The 14,708-nt window shown below is 34.9% G+C and overlaps 3 protein-coding genes across 4 annotated transcripts; all 3 read left to right on the forward strand.

Moving 5' to 3' along the window:
- The first annotated feature begins 5,266 nt into the window (after positions 1-5,266).
- Positions 5,267-8,832, forward strand: LOC103837916 (UDP-glucuronate:xylan alpha-glucuronosyltransferase 1). 2 transcript variants are annotated; one of them, XM_009114312.3, is made up of 5 exons: positions 5,267-5,570; positions 5,656-5,892; positions 6,096-6,715; positions 7,211-7,983; positions 8,395-8,832. In XM_009114312.3, exons 1-5 carry the CDS (start codon positions 5,494-5,496, stop codon positions 8,671-8,673), a joined length of 1,986 nt encoding a protein of 661 aa, XP_009112560.1. In that variant the 5' UTR covers positions 5,267-5,493; the 3' UTR covers positions 8,674-8,832. The 2 variants fall into 2 exon arrangements, with proteins under 2 accessions (XP_009112560.1, XP_009112567.1); XM_009114319.3 differs by having other exon boundaries at positions 5,659-5,892.
- A 662-nt stretch (positions 8,833-9,494) lies between these two features.
- Positions 9,495-10,523, forward strand: LOC103837933 (agamous-like MADS-box protein AGL103). Its single transcript, XM_009114328.3, has one exon. The coding sequence runs from the start codon at positions 9,495-9,497 to the stop codon at positions 10,521-10,523; it is 1,029 nt and encodes a 342-aa protein (XP_009112576.1).
- A 705-nt stretch (positions 10,524-11,228) lies between these two features.
- On the forward strand, positions 11,229-14,214 carry LOC103837943 (zinc finger CCCH domain-containing protein 38). The gene is made up of 5 exons (XM_033284642.1): positions 11,229-11,319; positions 11,395-11,479; positions 11,862-12,184; positions 12,252-13,863; positions 13,946-14,214. The coding sequence occupies exons 3-5, from the start codon at positions 11,910-11,912 to the stop codon at positions 13,973-13,975; spliced, it is 1,917 nt and encodes a 638-aa protein (XP_033140533.1). The 5' UTR covers positions 11,229-11,319; positions 11,395-11,479; positions 11,862-11,909; the 3' UTR covers positions 13,976-14,214.
- The last annotated feature ends 494 nt before the right edge of the window (positions 14,215-14,708 follow it).

Below are 14,708 nucleotides of genomic sequence, written 5' to 3' on the forward strand. Positions count from 1 at the left end.
CTTACAAGAGAAACCTCTTCTCAGTATTATGGTTAACTCATGTTCATTATAGTTTCGTTTTTTTTTTCTGTTTTCAGGCAACACTCATGCTCAGGCCTGCTCATGCTAACCACCGTCAACGTCCACCGTCTCACCACTTATGTGACTCGGCGCAATCAGAACTTTATACTGCCCGAGTCTCCTCTATTGATTCGTTTCAACGATTCAACCACTTTGGATGAGATAACCGACTTACCTTACTAAGTTGAGTGCACTCCGCCATATCAGTTAGGTGAAAGGCTTACTCTTCCACCATATATTGTTCATCATGTAAGCATAATCATTCTCATTCTGTGATTTTAGCTCTCTTTGCATTGATCAACAACAACATTTAGTAATCCACAAATCTAAAGTTGTCCTCTTTATGTAACATAGGAGAGTTGTTTAGATTTGTAGATTTTTAGAATCGTAGAATTCTTTTTGTGTCACTTGAAATAATCTTGGGTTGACTTTTGTATGGTAGCAGAGTTGTACGTCATGAAGTATCACTTTTCATGAATGTTCATTATGCCAATGTAACCCAAGTAAAATGGTCTGTGCAGGTGTGTTTCTTGCAGCAATATTCATATGGTCCTAGGCCCCAGCCTTCGAGCAAGATCGTAGAGCTAGCTGAGCGTATAGCGGCATTGTCTCCAGAAGAGCGGAAACAAATTGGTCATGCACTCAGTAAACACCTGCGGCTTCAGGAACAACAAATGATTTCGTTCTAAGGCATGAGGGAGAGAGCAAAACAAGAGGCTGGAACCAAAAAAGCATAGGAAAAGGAAAAGCCTGTGTTTTTAAAATACCAGTTTATCTGGTTACAAGGCACTTTGGTGATCAATGATTCTCTCACAAAAAGTTAGTTTAAAATGCTCTGAAACACTGGTGGGATTCTACAGAATCAGCATCGTACGTTTGTTTGTGAGAAATGCAGGGTTTTACAAAGCTTATGGAGGGTGGCTTTGAGATAAGGTTGGTTGATGATGATTGGTGATTGTACATTTGTACTCATATGAACAACGTAGTATAGCTTTCCACTAGCCATTTCAAATTATTTGCTTATTTCCTTTTCACCTGTAAATATCTTTTAAAATATTATGTTGTAACTTTGGAAACCCACTTTGAGTATGATCGATTGCTCATCTACATATTTACGGCGGGTGAATAAATACTAAAAAAAAAAACCTTTGTATAAAATACATGTTTAATTTCATCAAATAATTGAAAGCTAAAATGTTATTCTTAAATAAAAGTTATGGTGTAGAGCGGAAAACGATTTTATTTACTTACAAATTATATTGTAAATTTTGATTAACATTTCAAATAATAGGTTAGTTTGAGTTAAAAGTAACATTAATATTCATCATTATTTTTTGTTAGAAATTAGGAGCCCAGTCAAAATTCAAAAATGTAACGCTTATAATTTTTGTCGACGTTATTCTTTTGTTAGAAATAATAATATACACTCGAAAGTATGTACAACATAAACTATTACAAGGTTTTTATTTTATTTGAAATAGTTTAAAGTATTAATCCAAAATTAAGATAATTAATATTATATTTTTGAAGGAGTTTCAAATATAAACATTTGTACGCTTATATTTAGTAAACAAATATTGTTGTGTTCTTCGTCTTACGAATACGTCATAAAACAGTTCTTATGATATTGTTGATATTCATTCCCATCATTCCGATATGAAAAATTAATATAAATCACCAGAACCGAGTACGATGATTTTAATTGCATTTATATGTATCGAAAATACAATACAATATTTTTTTTTATTTTAATATGTAAAATAGCCCGTAAAAACCAAAAAAATAGATGAACCAATAGGTTTATATTATATTAGTGAACATACATATAAAAGTATAATATTATATAGTGAATGAAAAATTGAATTTAGTAATTTGATATACATATACTGAGCATTTAACATATGAATAATGTTTTAGCAAAAAATAAAAAACATTGGAACCATTATTTTCTTTACCCATTTACATCGATTTATTTTTTAAGGTCCATGATTTTTTGATAAATAGTGCTCCTAACTTTTTTTTTTCATACAATAGCGCACATGACATATTATTATATATTACTCCTAATTAGCTATTTGAATAAATGAACACTTTGATATTTGAAAATTTTGAACGATTTCTTTTGTACGGTAAAAGGTTTTATTTCAAAGTATTAATACACCAATGCAAAAATATATTTTGCAAGATAATTACATGCATTGCAACATAAGATCTTTATTACATACAATCATGGATTCTATAAAAACATCCATACAATATTATCATTTAGTTTAAATATATTGTTAATTCATACCGCAAGTTTCCATAGTATTAATAACTTCTATATTAATAGTAAAACCTATCTAATAAATTTTAAACTTATTTAATAACGACAGACTGTTTTCAATTGAGTGGCAGTCAAGTTGAAGTATGACTTTCATTAGGAGAAAACTATCATATTTTACTTAAAATATACATAGACCAAGCTATTCATACACTAACAAAATGTTGTTTTGGCTTAGATAATATAAGCTTTTCCTTAACATATTTTTTCTCGCATGATCATTGCATAATTATATGCACATGAAGGACATCATTAATCCTATTATATTAGATTGTCCTTCATAGAATAATGAAAGTTATTGTCATTTTAATTCAGTCCAAGAATATTTATTAAAAATAATAACATAATCTCTTAATTCTATTTTTTTTTGTTTACAATATTGTTTCAATCTACAATTTTTTTTTTAAATGCTTCATAAAATTAATGTAAATTCATATAAATAGTTTTTTTCCAACTCCCTGCCCGCAGGGCGGGCCGACCCTAGTATGTTATATTTTATTGAAGTCTGTTATATAATTAAACTATTAAGAATGGGGTACCTCTTCCAGATTTCATCTACGAGATGATTCAAGTAGTACTTGTACCATTGTTTGCTTAACCTAGAGGACGGGATAACTAAGAAAACACGACCGAGATGGATAAATAAAAGATGTATATTTTTCTGCAAAGTAGAAGTATTGCATGCTCTTGATGAATCACAAAACTAATTTACAAAGGTAATGCTCCAAAAGTTCAAAATGAGTTCATTCAAGAAAATGGAATATTGTTTAGTGTTGGCGCTGTGCTAAGGAAAATACGCACTCTATGCTCTTTCTGTTTTTTTTTTTTTTTTTTTTGTAACACCTATGTTCTTTCTGTTTAATTAATCTTTTATGTGTGCTATCAAATTCATACACTTTGGTGGCTTGTCTGTTTTCATCCTGTTTCTTTGGTTGTTTACTATAGTAATTGTGATATAAATATATGTTGATTTGATATAAATATATGGTTCTTAAATTATTGGACCGTTTTGATTCAGTTAAGTAAACGATCAAAATTTATATAGTCTAATGATATGATTCGTTGTTGTATTAGCAAAAGTTGGATCCAAACTCCGTATAATGAATATGTTGTTGAAAAAATCATTGATGAACCAACTTTTTCGATAGTAAATTGATGTTTTGTGTGTTTCAAACTTCTGGAAGTTAAACAACGAAATTTTTGATCCTGGTTAGTATATGAAGTTATGAACAACTCTAAAATATACATTAACTTGTAATCTATCAGTATATTATCTTGGAAGTATTAAGATTTAATACGTAGCCACATAAAGAAAAAAATAAACTATTTGGTAAAATTGTAGGCCCTTGGAGAGGAAAGACGTAAAACATACGAAAATACATTTCCTTCGCTTCGCTTCCAATACAAATATACAATGTCGCTTGTCAACAACACGTTCATCCGAACGTACGTAGATGTGTATGTGCCTAATATTAATACAGTATGAAGTTATGAACACAAATGAAGAAACACCATTTTTAAGATTCGAATAAAAGATTGTATTATATAATAATATCATGAATCATACGTAGCGATGGGTGCAAGGCTCCTATCAAAAACATTTCTTGCACTTTCAACTCCCCACCTTCTTCCATGTGTTCAGGTTCAGCTATCCCTTCAGTCCTCTGATTGACACATGTCCCTCCCTATCTTTGTACCTTTCCAAGTTTTAATGAAGCTTAGAAGTTAATTAATAAGACTATTTAATCTCATACCATTTTCGGATTTAATCAATTACTTTATCATGTCCTTCATCTAGATCATATACAGTACTTGTTATTCGCATATACGACATTCTCTAAATTTTTATGCGTCAAATGTATCTCCATCGGCCAAAAAGACGTGACAGTCTACCGCAAAGAAAATCTTATTATGTTCATATGAATCTAGTCATCAATTCCTCATTGACCAAGTTCCTTTTCTTATATTTTATTTGCATTTGCCAACGACCAATAAGTTAGATATTTCGTTTCTATCTAGCTAAGATATTCATACATTATTCATAAGTTGTCAGAATATAATATAAGCTTACACTGATTAAGCGGTAGTTGTTCCTACACTAATCTCAGTTAGTTAAGCCACATAATCAAGATTAGTATATATTGTGATTAAATCAATAAATAAATACAAATTCAAAACACTAGAAGGTTTGGTGGAAGCAGTTCTTGAAAGGACCTCTGAACCTTGCAAGCCATGAATCAATGTATTATTGTGCTAGCTGTCTTCTTGTGTTACCTTATCTTCACCTTACTTTGTCACCAAGGCTTAACAACACGTTATGTATCATTTTTAGTAATATCAGTTTTTGTTTGTTAATGGTAACGGTTGCTTTGTTATTAGAATACGTCATTTATATGTTTTGATTTTTTTTTTGAATAATCATTAATATGTTTTGATTAGTCGAAACCAGAAAATTTTAAACTTAAAACAATTGTTTTATTTATATGTCAAGTGTTAACAGTAATCACGACTCCACGTTCTCAAAATGAAGAAAAATAAACAATGACTTACCTTTCAGGTTTAATTTTGCTTAATTAAATTATGTAAATGGCCTTGATGTATTTTAAAATTATTCTTTTAATGTATCTTATTTTGTTTAAATCATTATTATTTTGAAAATATGTTATTGTGTTCTTTACAAAGAAATGATTAAAGTTTGGTGGACATATATCAATCCCAAGAAAGTTTCAAACTGAGAATGGAATTTCAACCAAAGCGTGCAATATTATCCATAATGGAAAATGTTATCCATAATATTTCAACCAAAGCGTGCAATATATTATATATATAGTGATATAATTCAACAGATTAGCTTATAATTAAGTGCTTTACAATGCATATTGGACTTTACTGAAAATCATGTTATATATATACACAATTTAAAACATATAAATAAAAAATATTTTAGTAGAAAAGGTGGGTGTGCAATATGCATTTTCTTATTTCCCCAAAAACAAAAATAGAAACAATTGAAATATGATATAAGAAGATTAAAAGAGACGTTATGTCTCACCTATATTGCCCTCTCCTCTCCCTTGTCCAATTCTAGTGTTTCTATCCACCAATTTTACATGGCAAATCCCCCCGCCGCTACTGCAGCCACGGCCGCAACCGGCGGAGACTCTAGGCGTCGCCTCTCCGCTTCCATGTAAGCAAATATTACTCTCACTAAGCATACAATATACAAAATAAATGTCAAAAGGTTTGTTTGTGTGTGTTGTTTTAACTTTAAGCAGTGAAGCAATATGCAAGAGAAGATTCCGAAGAAGCAGCAAAGGCGGTGGCAGACCGGATATGGTGAAACCTTTTAATATCATCAATTTTCCGACAGGAGACAAAAACAGTAATTGTTGTTGCAGCAAGTTTCAGATCGTAAAGATTCTCTTGTTTATCCTTCTATTGGCTACTCTCTTCACCATCATCTATTCCCCTGAAGTTTATCATCATTCCCTTTCCCACTCTTCTTCTAGGTAAACTCTTTTATATAACAATCTTGACCTCATATTGTTCAATACAATTTTAATATCATTTGAAATATAATTTTTCAATTTATCACTTTTCTTCTTCTATGACTTTCGTTTAGTGATTCAAGTGCCGATTATATTTTTTTATTTCATCAAAACCATAGAAGTTTTGGTTTGTGTATATTAATACGACCATGTGTGGAAATTAGATGGATATGGAGAAGACAAGATTCAAGATATGTTTCGGACCTGGACATAAATTGGGACGATGTGACCAAAACCCTTGAGAGCGTCCAAGAAGGCCGTACGATCGGTGTCTTGAATTTCAATTCTAACGAGATCCAACGGTGGAGAGAGTTAGCCAAGACTAAAGACAACGAAGAGGAGGAAAACGTTGTCGTACTGGATCTGGACTATGCAGACAAGAACGTAACTTGGGAGTCACTCTACCCAGAGTGGATCGATGAGGAGCAAGAAACAGAGGTTCCTGTTTGTCCTGATCTCCCAAAGATCAAAGTACCTACAAGAAGACTCGATCTGATCGTCGTGAAGCTTCCTTGTCGGAAAGAAGGGAACTGGTCAAGAGACGTCGGGAGGTTGCATCTGCAGCTGGCGGCAGCGACGGTGGCCGCTGCAGCGAAAGGGTTTTTCAGAGGTCACGTGTTGTTTGTCTCTAGATGCTTTCCGATTCCGAATCTGTTTCGGTGTAAGGATCTTGTGGCTCGGAGAGGCGATGTTTGGTTATATAAACCTAATCTTGATACCTTGAGAGACAAGCTTCAGCTTCCTATAGGTTCTTGTGAGCTCTCTCTTCCCCTCGGCATCAAAGGTGAAACAAATAATCCCTAACATACTTGTTTCAATTTGAATATAGATTATGCTAAACAGAGCCGGATTTGATATTTAGGTGGCATAAACATTTTTAGGTTAATCTGTATTATAAAAATTTGATAACTTGGGATTTAAGCTACTTATGTATATACTCCCCTCCATATTTAAAAGATTAATGTTCTAGTTTTTTTTGTTGTATTTGAAAGACTGATATATTTTAGCTTTTAATTACTTTAAAGCTAAAAGATTCATTTGAATTTTAGTGGCTAAATTTTATTAGGAACCACATAAAACTTTAAAACTAAATTAAAAGTAAAACTACAATGTAATAGAGATAAAAGTAAGTATTTAATTTTTCTTAATACGTGTGAACAACTTTAAACATCAATCATTTTGTATACAGAGGGAGTAGCTCTTTAACATTTGTTATGTTTCATCCGACTTTGCTCGGTCATGATCATAAGTTTTTAGTTTTCTTTCATGGATTTTACAGAGAGACCAAGTTTAGGAAACCCTAAAAGAGAAGCCTACGCTACAATCCTTCATTCAGCTCATGTTTACGTTTGTGGAGCCATTGCGGCGGCTCAGAGCATAAGACAGTCCGGTTCAACAAGAGACCTCGTGATCCTGGTCGATGACAACATCAGCGGTTACCACCGGAGTGGACTCGAAGCCGCAGGGTGGCAAATCAGGACAATACAGAGGATTCGAAACCCTAAAGCAGAGAAAGATGCTTACAACGAGTGGAACTACAGCAAATTCAGACTATGGCAGCTCACTGATTACGACAAGATCATCTTCATTGACGCTGATCTCTTAATCTTGAGAAACATCGACTTCTTGTTCTCGATGCCTGAGATCTCAGCTACAGGAAACAATGGAACCCTATTCAACTCAGGAGTTATGGTGATCGAGCCTTGTAACTGTACGTTTGAGCTTTTGATGGAACATATAAATGAGATTGAGTCGTACAACGGTGGAGATCAAGGTTACTTAAACGAGGTCTTCACATGGTGGCATCGGATTCCCAAACACATGAATTTCTTGAAGCATTTTTGGGTTGGGGATGAAGATGACGTGAGACGCAAGAAAACAGAGTTGTTTGGAGCAGAGCCTCCTATTCTTTATGTTCTTCATTACTTGGGAATGAAACCGTGGCTATGTTACCGTGACTATGACTGTAACTTCAACTCCGACATATTCGTTGAGTTCGCTACGGATATTGCTCACCGACGATGGTGGATGGTCCACGACGCAATGCCAAAGGTATGATGCTACATTTTTTTTCTTAAACCCTATTCTAAGACATGAACACATCATTTTTCTTAGGTAGATGTTAGCATGTGTGTCACAGGCCAAAAACGAAAAAAAAAAGAAAGTAAAAATTATTCTATGGCATCATCAAAATATTTTTCCACAACAAAAATCTGTTTTTTTTTCTTTCAAATGACTAAGAGGTTCTGGACATGTAGACCCGGACATCTGGACAAAATCTAAACCATTTTAAATTTATTTTATTTTGAAAATGAAATCGTTTTCAATGGAACTTGAATCCTAAAACATCTACTAATTAATCTAAAAGTTTTAAAATATGTTAATATTGTTTTTTTTTATTTGAAAAAGGGTTTTCATTTGTTAATATTGTTTTAATGATAAATATTTGATGTTGTTTTGTAGGAGCTTCACCAATTTTGTTACTTGCGATCCAAGCAAAAGGCGCAGCTGGAGTATGATCGCCGGCAAGCCGAGGCCGCAAACTACACCGACGGCCACTGGAAAATAAAAGTAAAGGACCCAAGATTCAAGATTTGTATTGATAAATTGTGTAACTGGAAAAGCATGTTGAGGCATTGGGGAGAATCAAATTCAAATTGGACCGACGACGAGTCTTTTGTACCTACCCCACCGGCTATCACCGCCGTCCGGAGATCCTCGCTTCCCGGCCATAACTTGTGACGTGATACATGCGTACCCAATTACATATTAATGAATTTCATGAGTGTTTTTCTTTTCCTGCGAGATTAGGTAAATATCAGATGTATAACTAATTTTTCATAGTTTTTTTTTCTCTCTCTATTGGAATAAAATGTTATTATTTCTTCTTTTTGTAGTTTAGCAACATGATTAAAATTAAACACATGTCTTATTTACGTCCCACTTTATGCGATTATTTATTTAAATTATTCATTCGAAAGTTAATTTTGATTATATTGACAATGTTAGTAAAATTCAAAGTATTTATACCGAAGTATAGATTGTAGACTTACTTAATGAAGAACATAAACTAAACGATGACATCACATGTACTTACATCCCATTTTAATGCTATTATTTATTAAAAATAATAATTCTAAAGCTGATTAAAAATAATAATAGCGTCAGTAAAATTCAAAGTATTTATACATACAATATCGATTATATATGTATAGTTAAATAAAATAAAGTAAACATAACAATATAACATGATACTCAAGTTCTCAACGTAGGCGGTTGTTGTGTACTTGTGTAGCATGCATACATTACACACACAATATGTATGTGTAAGGGTTTTCCTAATTATTAAGCCAAAAGAAAGGCAGTTTCCATATCGAGGTTAAATAAAAGGAAAATCAGATCAAGAAAAGGGAATCGAATCTAACAGATATCATTTAGGATCTTCGACATTAATAACCAAAAATGGAAAATAACTAATTTATCTTCTCTATATATTAAGAAAATATGTAAACAATAATCACAACTCTTCGTTCAATTCACAATCACATACGCAAAACATAACGATGTCTTCATCTTTGTCGAAAACCACTAAAGTTTCCCAATTTCGACCAACCCTTTTTCAGAAAGCTTCTTCTTTGAAAGCCGCAAGCTTAGCTAAAAGACAAGTGACTGTCTTCAAGAAAGCTGAGGAGCTTTCAATTCTCTGCGGGGTCGAAGTCAGCGTCATCTGCTACGGATCAGACGGTGCGCTTAGAACATGGCCCAAGGACAGAGAGAAGGTCAAAGACATGGCTGTAAGGTACAGCCAGTTAAGCGAGGTGAAGCGACGCATAAAACAATGGGATCTTAACAAGTTTCTCGAGGAGGTCAACAAGGATCCCAAAAAGAAGAACAAGAAGAAGAAAGTGAAACTTGAATCCAGTTACAAGTATCCGGATTGGGATCCCAGGTTTGGTAATTGCTCTGTTGAGCAACTCACGGAGCTGATTGAATCCTTGGAACGCAAGCAAACCATAATGCAAGATAGGCTTCGAGCAGTTCTTGAATCTCAGAGACAGAGGAATATGTATTACATGAACATGGCTGAACCGACGCAGATGAATCATCTTCAACAGCAGCTCCCTAACCAAGATCAATCCCTGGCTCCACTTCCAAATTCACTGACGGTGTACCAGTATCCAAACATGGATATGTACTCGAGTTTTCTTGGGGGACAAGAAACTGGAAGGAATGAGTTTCTAAGCACGAACATGATACCCAACAACAGCTTCAACAGCAACTGTGTTTATATGTTTCAAAACCAGTTTAACCAGAACTGTTCCAAGGTCGAAGATTACTCTGGCTTTCCTCAAGGAACTGGGATCAACAACATGAACGTGGAAGATTATTCCGGGTCACTTCGGGCGCAAGGACCTAACGGGTTGCAGAACATGGACTTGCAAGGCTACAACAACAACAGTATTAACACCAATGGTTTCTCACATCAGCTTGTTCAGTTTCCGGCGCAAAGAGCAGCACCGGCCTGTCAATATGTGGATGGGTCAACACAGAATATCAGACCTCAGTTCCAGTATTCTTCCTTTGTTGGTTGATGATGCAATTATCAGTTTTAAAACATTGATTAGTCTGTGTCTTTTTCAATTATGTCGCTATGTGCCAATGTGACTAACTATACTATGTTTTGTTTTTTGTGTCTATTACTATTATCTCCACGAGTGTCTCTTCTCCTCTGCTTTTGCTATTCTGAGCATTCTCTTATGATATAATAATATTTAATGTTTCCTTAACAAAACCTTTTTATGGAAGCCTTTTTTTGTGACGTATCTAGAATTCAGATCGAAAGAAACTCAATATAAAAACAGACTTCTTTATTGCGAAAACTAATTCAAAAACTAAAGCTCTTAAATCTCTCAATCTCAAAATTCACAAGGTATACAACTTCTTTTTATATGGAGATTATAATTTCCTAATCCTATTTAATATATCTAAACTTATGTTTATGATTCTATAACTCGGTCGAATTAGGTTAACAATTTGTTTCTCAAGTTTCCTTTTCTTTCAAGTTTAATCTAACAACTTATAAGGATCTATCACTAATCATCATGGTTTGCATAAATAAAAAGAAAAAGAGTTGTTAAAATAGAAGAAGGAGAAAGTACAAAGAGATCCAACAAGTGTTTAGTTATCTGTTCGGCTAGTTTAAGAAGTAGCCAACGACTGAGATCAAAAGAGTTTTAAATCAACGGTTTAGATTAACCAAAGATCTTATTACCTTCAAAGTGGGACCGGACCCACGAGTCACACACAGAAGCAAAATCGTTTAGCGAAGATTTTTTTATTTTATTTTATTTTGGTGGAGGCTGCTTCCTTCTCCTAAAAGAAGAATAAGTAAGACCTAGAAGAACACTCTGAATCAGTTAAATTCGTTGTTTGTCTTTCTAACATCCGTATATTCACGAGCAGTCTCTTACAAATCCTTGAAGCGAAGAAACTTTGGTGTTAGGGTTTATCTCTCTATCTGTTGGCGATGGCAAGTAGTTGAATTCAAGTGAGTGCTGTTTCTCTTCTTTTGTCTGATTTTGATTATATGGTTTATTTCTCGAATTCCAATTAAGTTCAGTTTAGAGAGTATTTTGAATTCAATCTGGGGGTCAATTCTTATACTGCAACGATTGGGCTTCTTTCACTTAATAATTGATAATATTATCAGGATCTTGTCAAGATCAATCTTTTCAATTGCAAGACATGACAGATCCTCTTGGATTAACTGACTCGTATAAACATTTAAGTGTTTCTTTTTTTTGGTCGTGGATTGTATTTGTTGCGAAATGGTTTTACTATTGGGAGATCTATACTCTTGAGGCTAGTGCTTTAAGTAACTTGAATTTCATATGTAACAACACCAGAATATCTCCCATTTCTTTCTGCAGATTATTTGGTGGTAACTAGTAGTTTACAGCAAGTCATAGGCGTTGGAAATGAGTGGTTCTGGAAGGAAACATGTTTCTAAATGGGACTCTAAGGAAGACACACATCATCATCATCCTAGCGTAGATGTAACATCAGGTTCTCATTACCGTGACAAGGATCCACAGCCTGTCCTGTTCAACGCAGGCAGGAATGCAAATGCAAGTAGAAGGTCTTCGGAAGATCAGCACTCCGGTCAAGCTAGGACTAGAAGCAGAGTTTCACAGAATAACGATAACAGTTATTATTCTGAACAAGATGAGACTAGGCAGCAATTTTCACATAGGTTAGTGTTTTGAGTTTTATTCTTATTTATTTTGTTCGTCACTTCTTACTTTTTTAATCTTCTACAGGAGTGATAGTAGAAGTTATAGCAGAAGTAGAAGCCGTAGCAGAAGCCCTGTCTATAGATCAAGGCGAGATCATGCAGGATCTTATGATAGACACAAGACCCGAACCCGAGATGAATTCAACAAGCCAGGCAGTGATTATGGTTGGGAAGATAAAGCTGGTAGAGAGCCAAGGGAGACAAGATATCATCACTCCAATGATTTCAGAGAAGATGCGTCGTTGATGATGATGAAAGGTGCAAGGTCTTCAGACTATGATGATGATACTGAGGAACGTTCTAGAAGGGAGCATTTAAAGCATGACGGCGTTTCAGATCCGAGATTGAAAAGACAGAGAAGCGAGCTGACAGGTGAGGGACGGTTCCGCAAGAGTTGTGACATCCCCTGCAAGTTTTTCGCAGCAGGGAACTGTCGTAATGGCCATCATTGCAGGTTCTCTCATCATGGTGGTGCTGATAGAAAGCAGCCTCAAGACAACAAGAACAGCTTTTATAGACAAGACAGCAACTATCACAGTGGTCATAATAGATGGAACGGTGATGAAAGATTGGATAATGGAAAGTTCAGTAAAGGGACTTGTGAAACTAAGGGTAGTGGCTGGATTGGTGATATGGAGATGTCTCCAGATTGGAACTATAGTGCTCATAACTTGAAAAAACGTATGAAAGAAGCGCCTGGTGTTGGGAGTATTGGTCAGAGTTCAAAGTCTCGAGTTGATGATCAGAGGAGTAGTGGTATGTATTCATATGGTGACAACAAACCCATGCTTGAGAAACCTATAGTAGCTGATTCTCATCAGAACTACAACAATGTGGTGAATACTGCTCCTCCAGTTCAAGCTTATAATCAAAATCATCATGATGTATTGCCGTACCAAAACTCGCCAACCCCTGGAGGAACTCAACACCAAGTGATAGCTCCTGAGAGCGTCAAAGCGTATCAAGATAATCATCATTCAGTTGTGGAGAAAGCTGTTCCGGTCCAGAGTGGTGTAACCAGGGAACAAATAGATCAGATTAGCAACATCTCAGCTACTATAGCGCAGCTTCTTGCAAATAGACGGCCCCTTCCACAGCTTACACAAGCATTGCAGATGCCATCTTCCTTGGCTGTTCAACCAAATCATGCTACCCAGAGCAACAACCCACTTGGGATGAGCGCTGACACTGACGAAGCCCCACTGGTTACTGCATCACAAGTAAGCAATGTCGATGAGATTCAGGTTCTACCGGTAAACACCAAGGCTTCTCAGACCGATGCAGCTAGTAAAGAAGAAGAGTGCAAGAAAGCTGGAGAAGATGTCAAAGAAGCTGATAACATTGTAGATGAAGATGATGATGATGGGAGCGAAGAAGAAGAAGAAGAAGACAAGAAAGAGATGAAAGACACGAAAGGAATGAGGACGTTCAAGTTTGCGCTTGTTGAGATTGTGAAGGAGCTTCTGAAACCAGCTTGGAAAGAAGGTAAGATGAAGAAAGATGGTTACAAGAACATAGTGAAGAAAGTAGTTGAGAAAGTGACTGGCTCTATGCAAAGTGGAAACGTTCCTCAAACACAGGAGAAGATTGACCATTATCTATCCGCTTCCAAACCGAAGCTTACAAAGCTCGTTCAGGTTCCTTCTTACATATAAAAACTTTAAAACTTTTGCTTTTCGAAAAATGTTACTAACTGTTGGTTATGATCTTCACTTTCAGGCATATATCAGTAAAGCCAAGAAGACGTAAATTAATTTCATCTCTTGCCAATCTTCATTAACCTTATGTGGAATTGTATTCTTAAAACCTGCTTAGTCTTTAAAGGAAGATGAAGTGACGACCATCTCTCAGTTCTGTAGATATACCATTAGAGATTTTTGTCCTGAATGTTCCTTTTTTCTTTTTCCGATACATAGACCAAGATTGTGTTCCGTCTTTTTATAAAAACTTAGACCAGATTTTCAGTGATCCTCATCTCTCTGTCTCAATTTTGATCTGTGTCTATGATCCCTTTGGTTCTTGTTCTTATCAACAAAACTACCATAGTTGAGAGAACCGGTTTAGATGCAAATGAATCAAATTAAAATGGGAATTATACAATTGGCCTCTTAACCGGTTTTAAACCGATCTGTACCGTCGCTCCCGCCAATTTTAACTCTTCTCCTTCTCCTCTGATTTTTTTTTCTGGGAATGAAAAAAAAATTGAGATCTCTTGTTCGTAGTGAAATTGATATCTGAAGACGGAGATGGTTTCGTCCACATCTAAAACCCTAATTAATAGAGTGTGTATATACTTAGTTATAAGTTAATGACGTGTAGTCAGCTCAATTAGCTTAGCTTAATCATACATGTATATAAGGGAACACATGTACATTCATTAAAGTTAATGAAGATATTTTACATTTCATCTATTATGGTATCAGAGCCGTGAGCAAAACGCTCCACTGTAACCGTATCTTCATTCCGTCGTAACTGAATCTCC

This window comes from Brassica rapa, chromosome A01 (genome assembly GCF_000309985.2).
Source record: "Brassica rapa cultivar Chiifu-401-42 chromosome A01, CAAS_Brap_v3.01, whole genome shotgun sequence".
Classification (NCBI taxonomy): domain Eukaryota; kingdom Viridiplantae; phylum Streptophyta; class Magnoliopsida; order Brassicales; family Brassicaceae; genus Brassica; species Brassica rapa.

Excerpts from the sequence above, each read along its gene's own strand:
- LOC103837933 (XM_009114328.3), top strand. The coding sequence starts at position 9,495 with ATGTCTTCATCTTTGTCGAAAACCACTAAAGTTTCCCAATTTCGACCA.
- LOC103837943 (XM_033284642.1), top strand. The coding sequence starts at position 11,910 with ATGAGTGGTTCTGGAAGGAAACATGTTTCTAAATGGGACTCTAAGGAA. Across the intron at positions 12,185-12,251 it reads AGGCAGCAATTTTCACATAG|GAGTGATAGTAGAAGTTATA; the intron begins GTTAGTGTTTTG and ends AATCTTCTACAG. Across the intron at positions 13,864-13,945 it reads AGCTTACAAAGCTCGTTCAG|GCATATATCAGTAAAGCCAA; the intron begins GTTCCTTCTTAC and ends CTTCACTTTCAG.
- LOC103837916 (XM_009114312.3), top strand. The coding sequence starts at position 5,494 with ATGGCAAATCCCCCCGCCGCTACTGCAGCCACGGCCGCAACCGGCGGA. Across the intron at positions 5,571-5,655 it reads CGTCGCCTCTCCGCTTCCAT|CAGTGAAGCAATATGCAAGA; the intron begins GTAAGCAAATAT and ends TTTAACTTTAAG. Across the intron at positions 7,984-8,394 it reads TCCACGACGCAATGCCAAAG|GAGCTTCACCAATTTTGTTA; the intron begins GTATGATGCTAC and ends GTTGTTTTGTAG.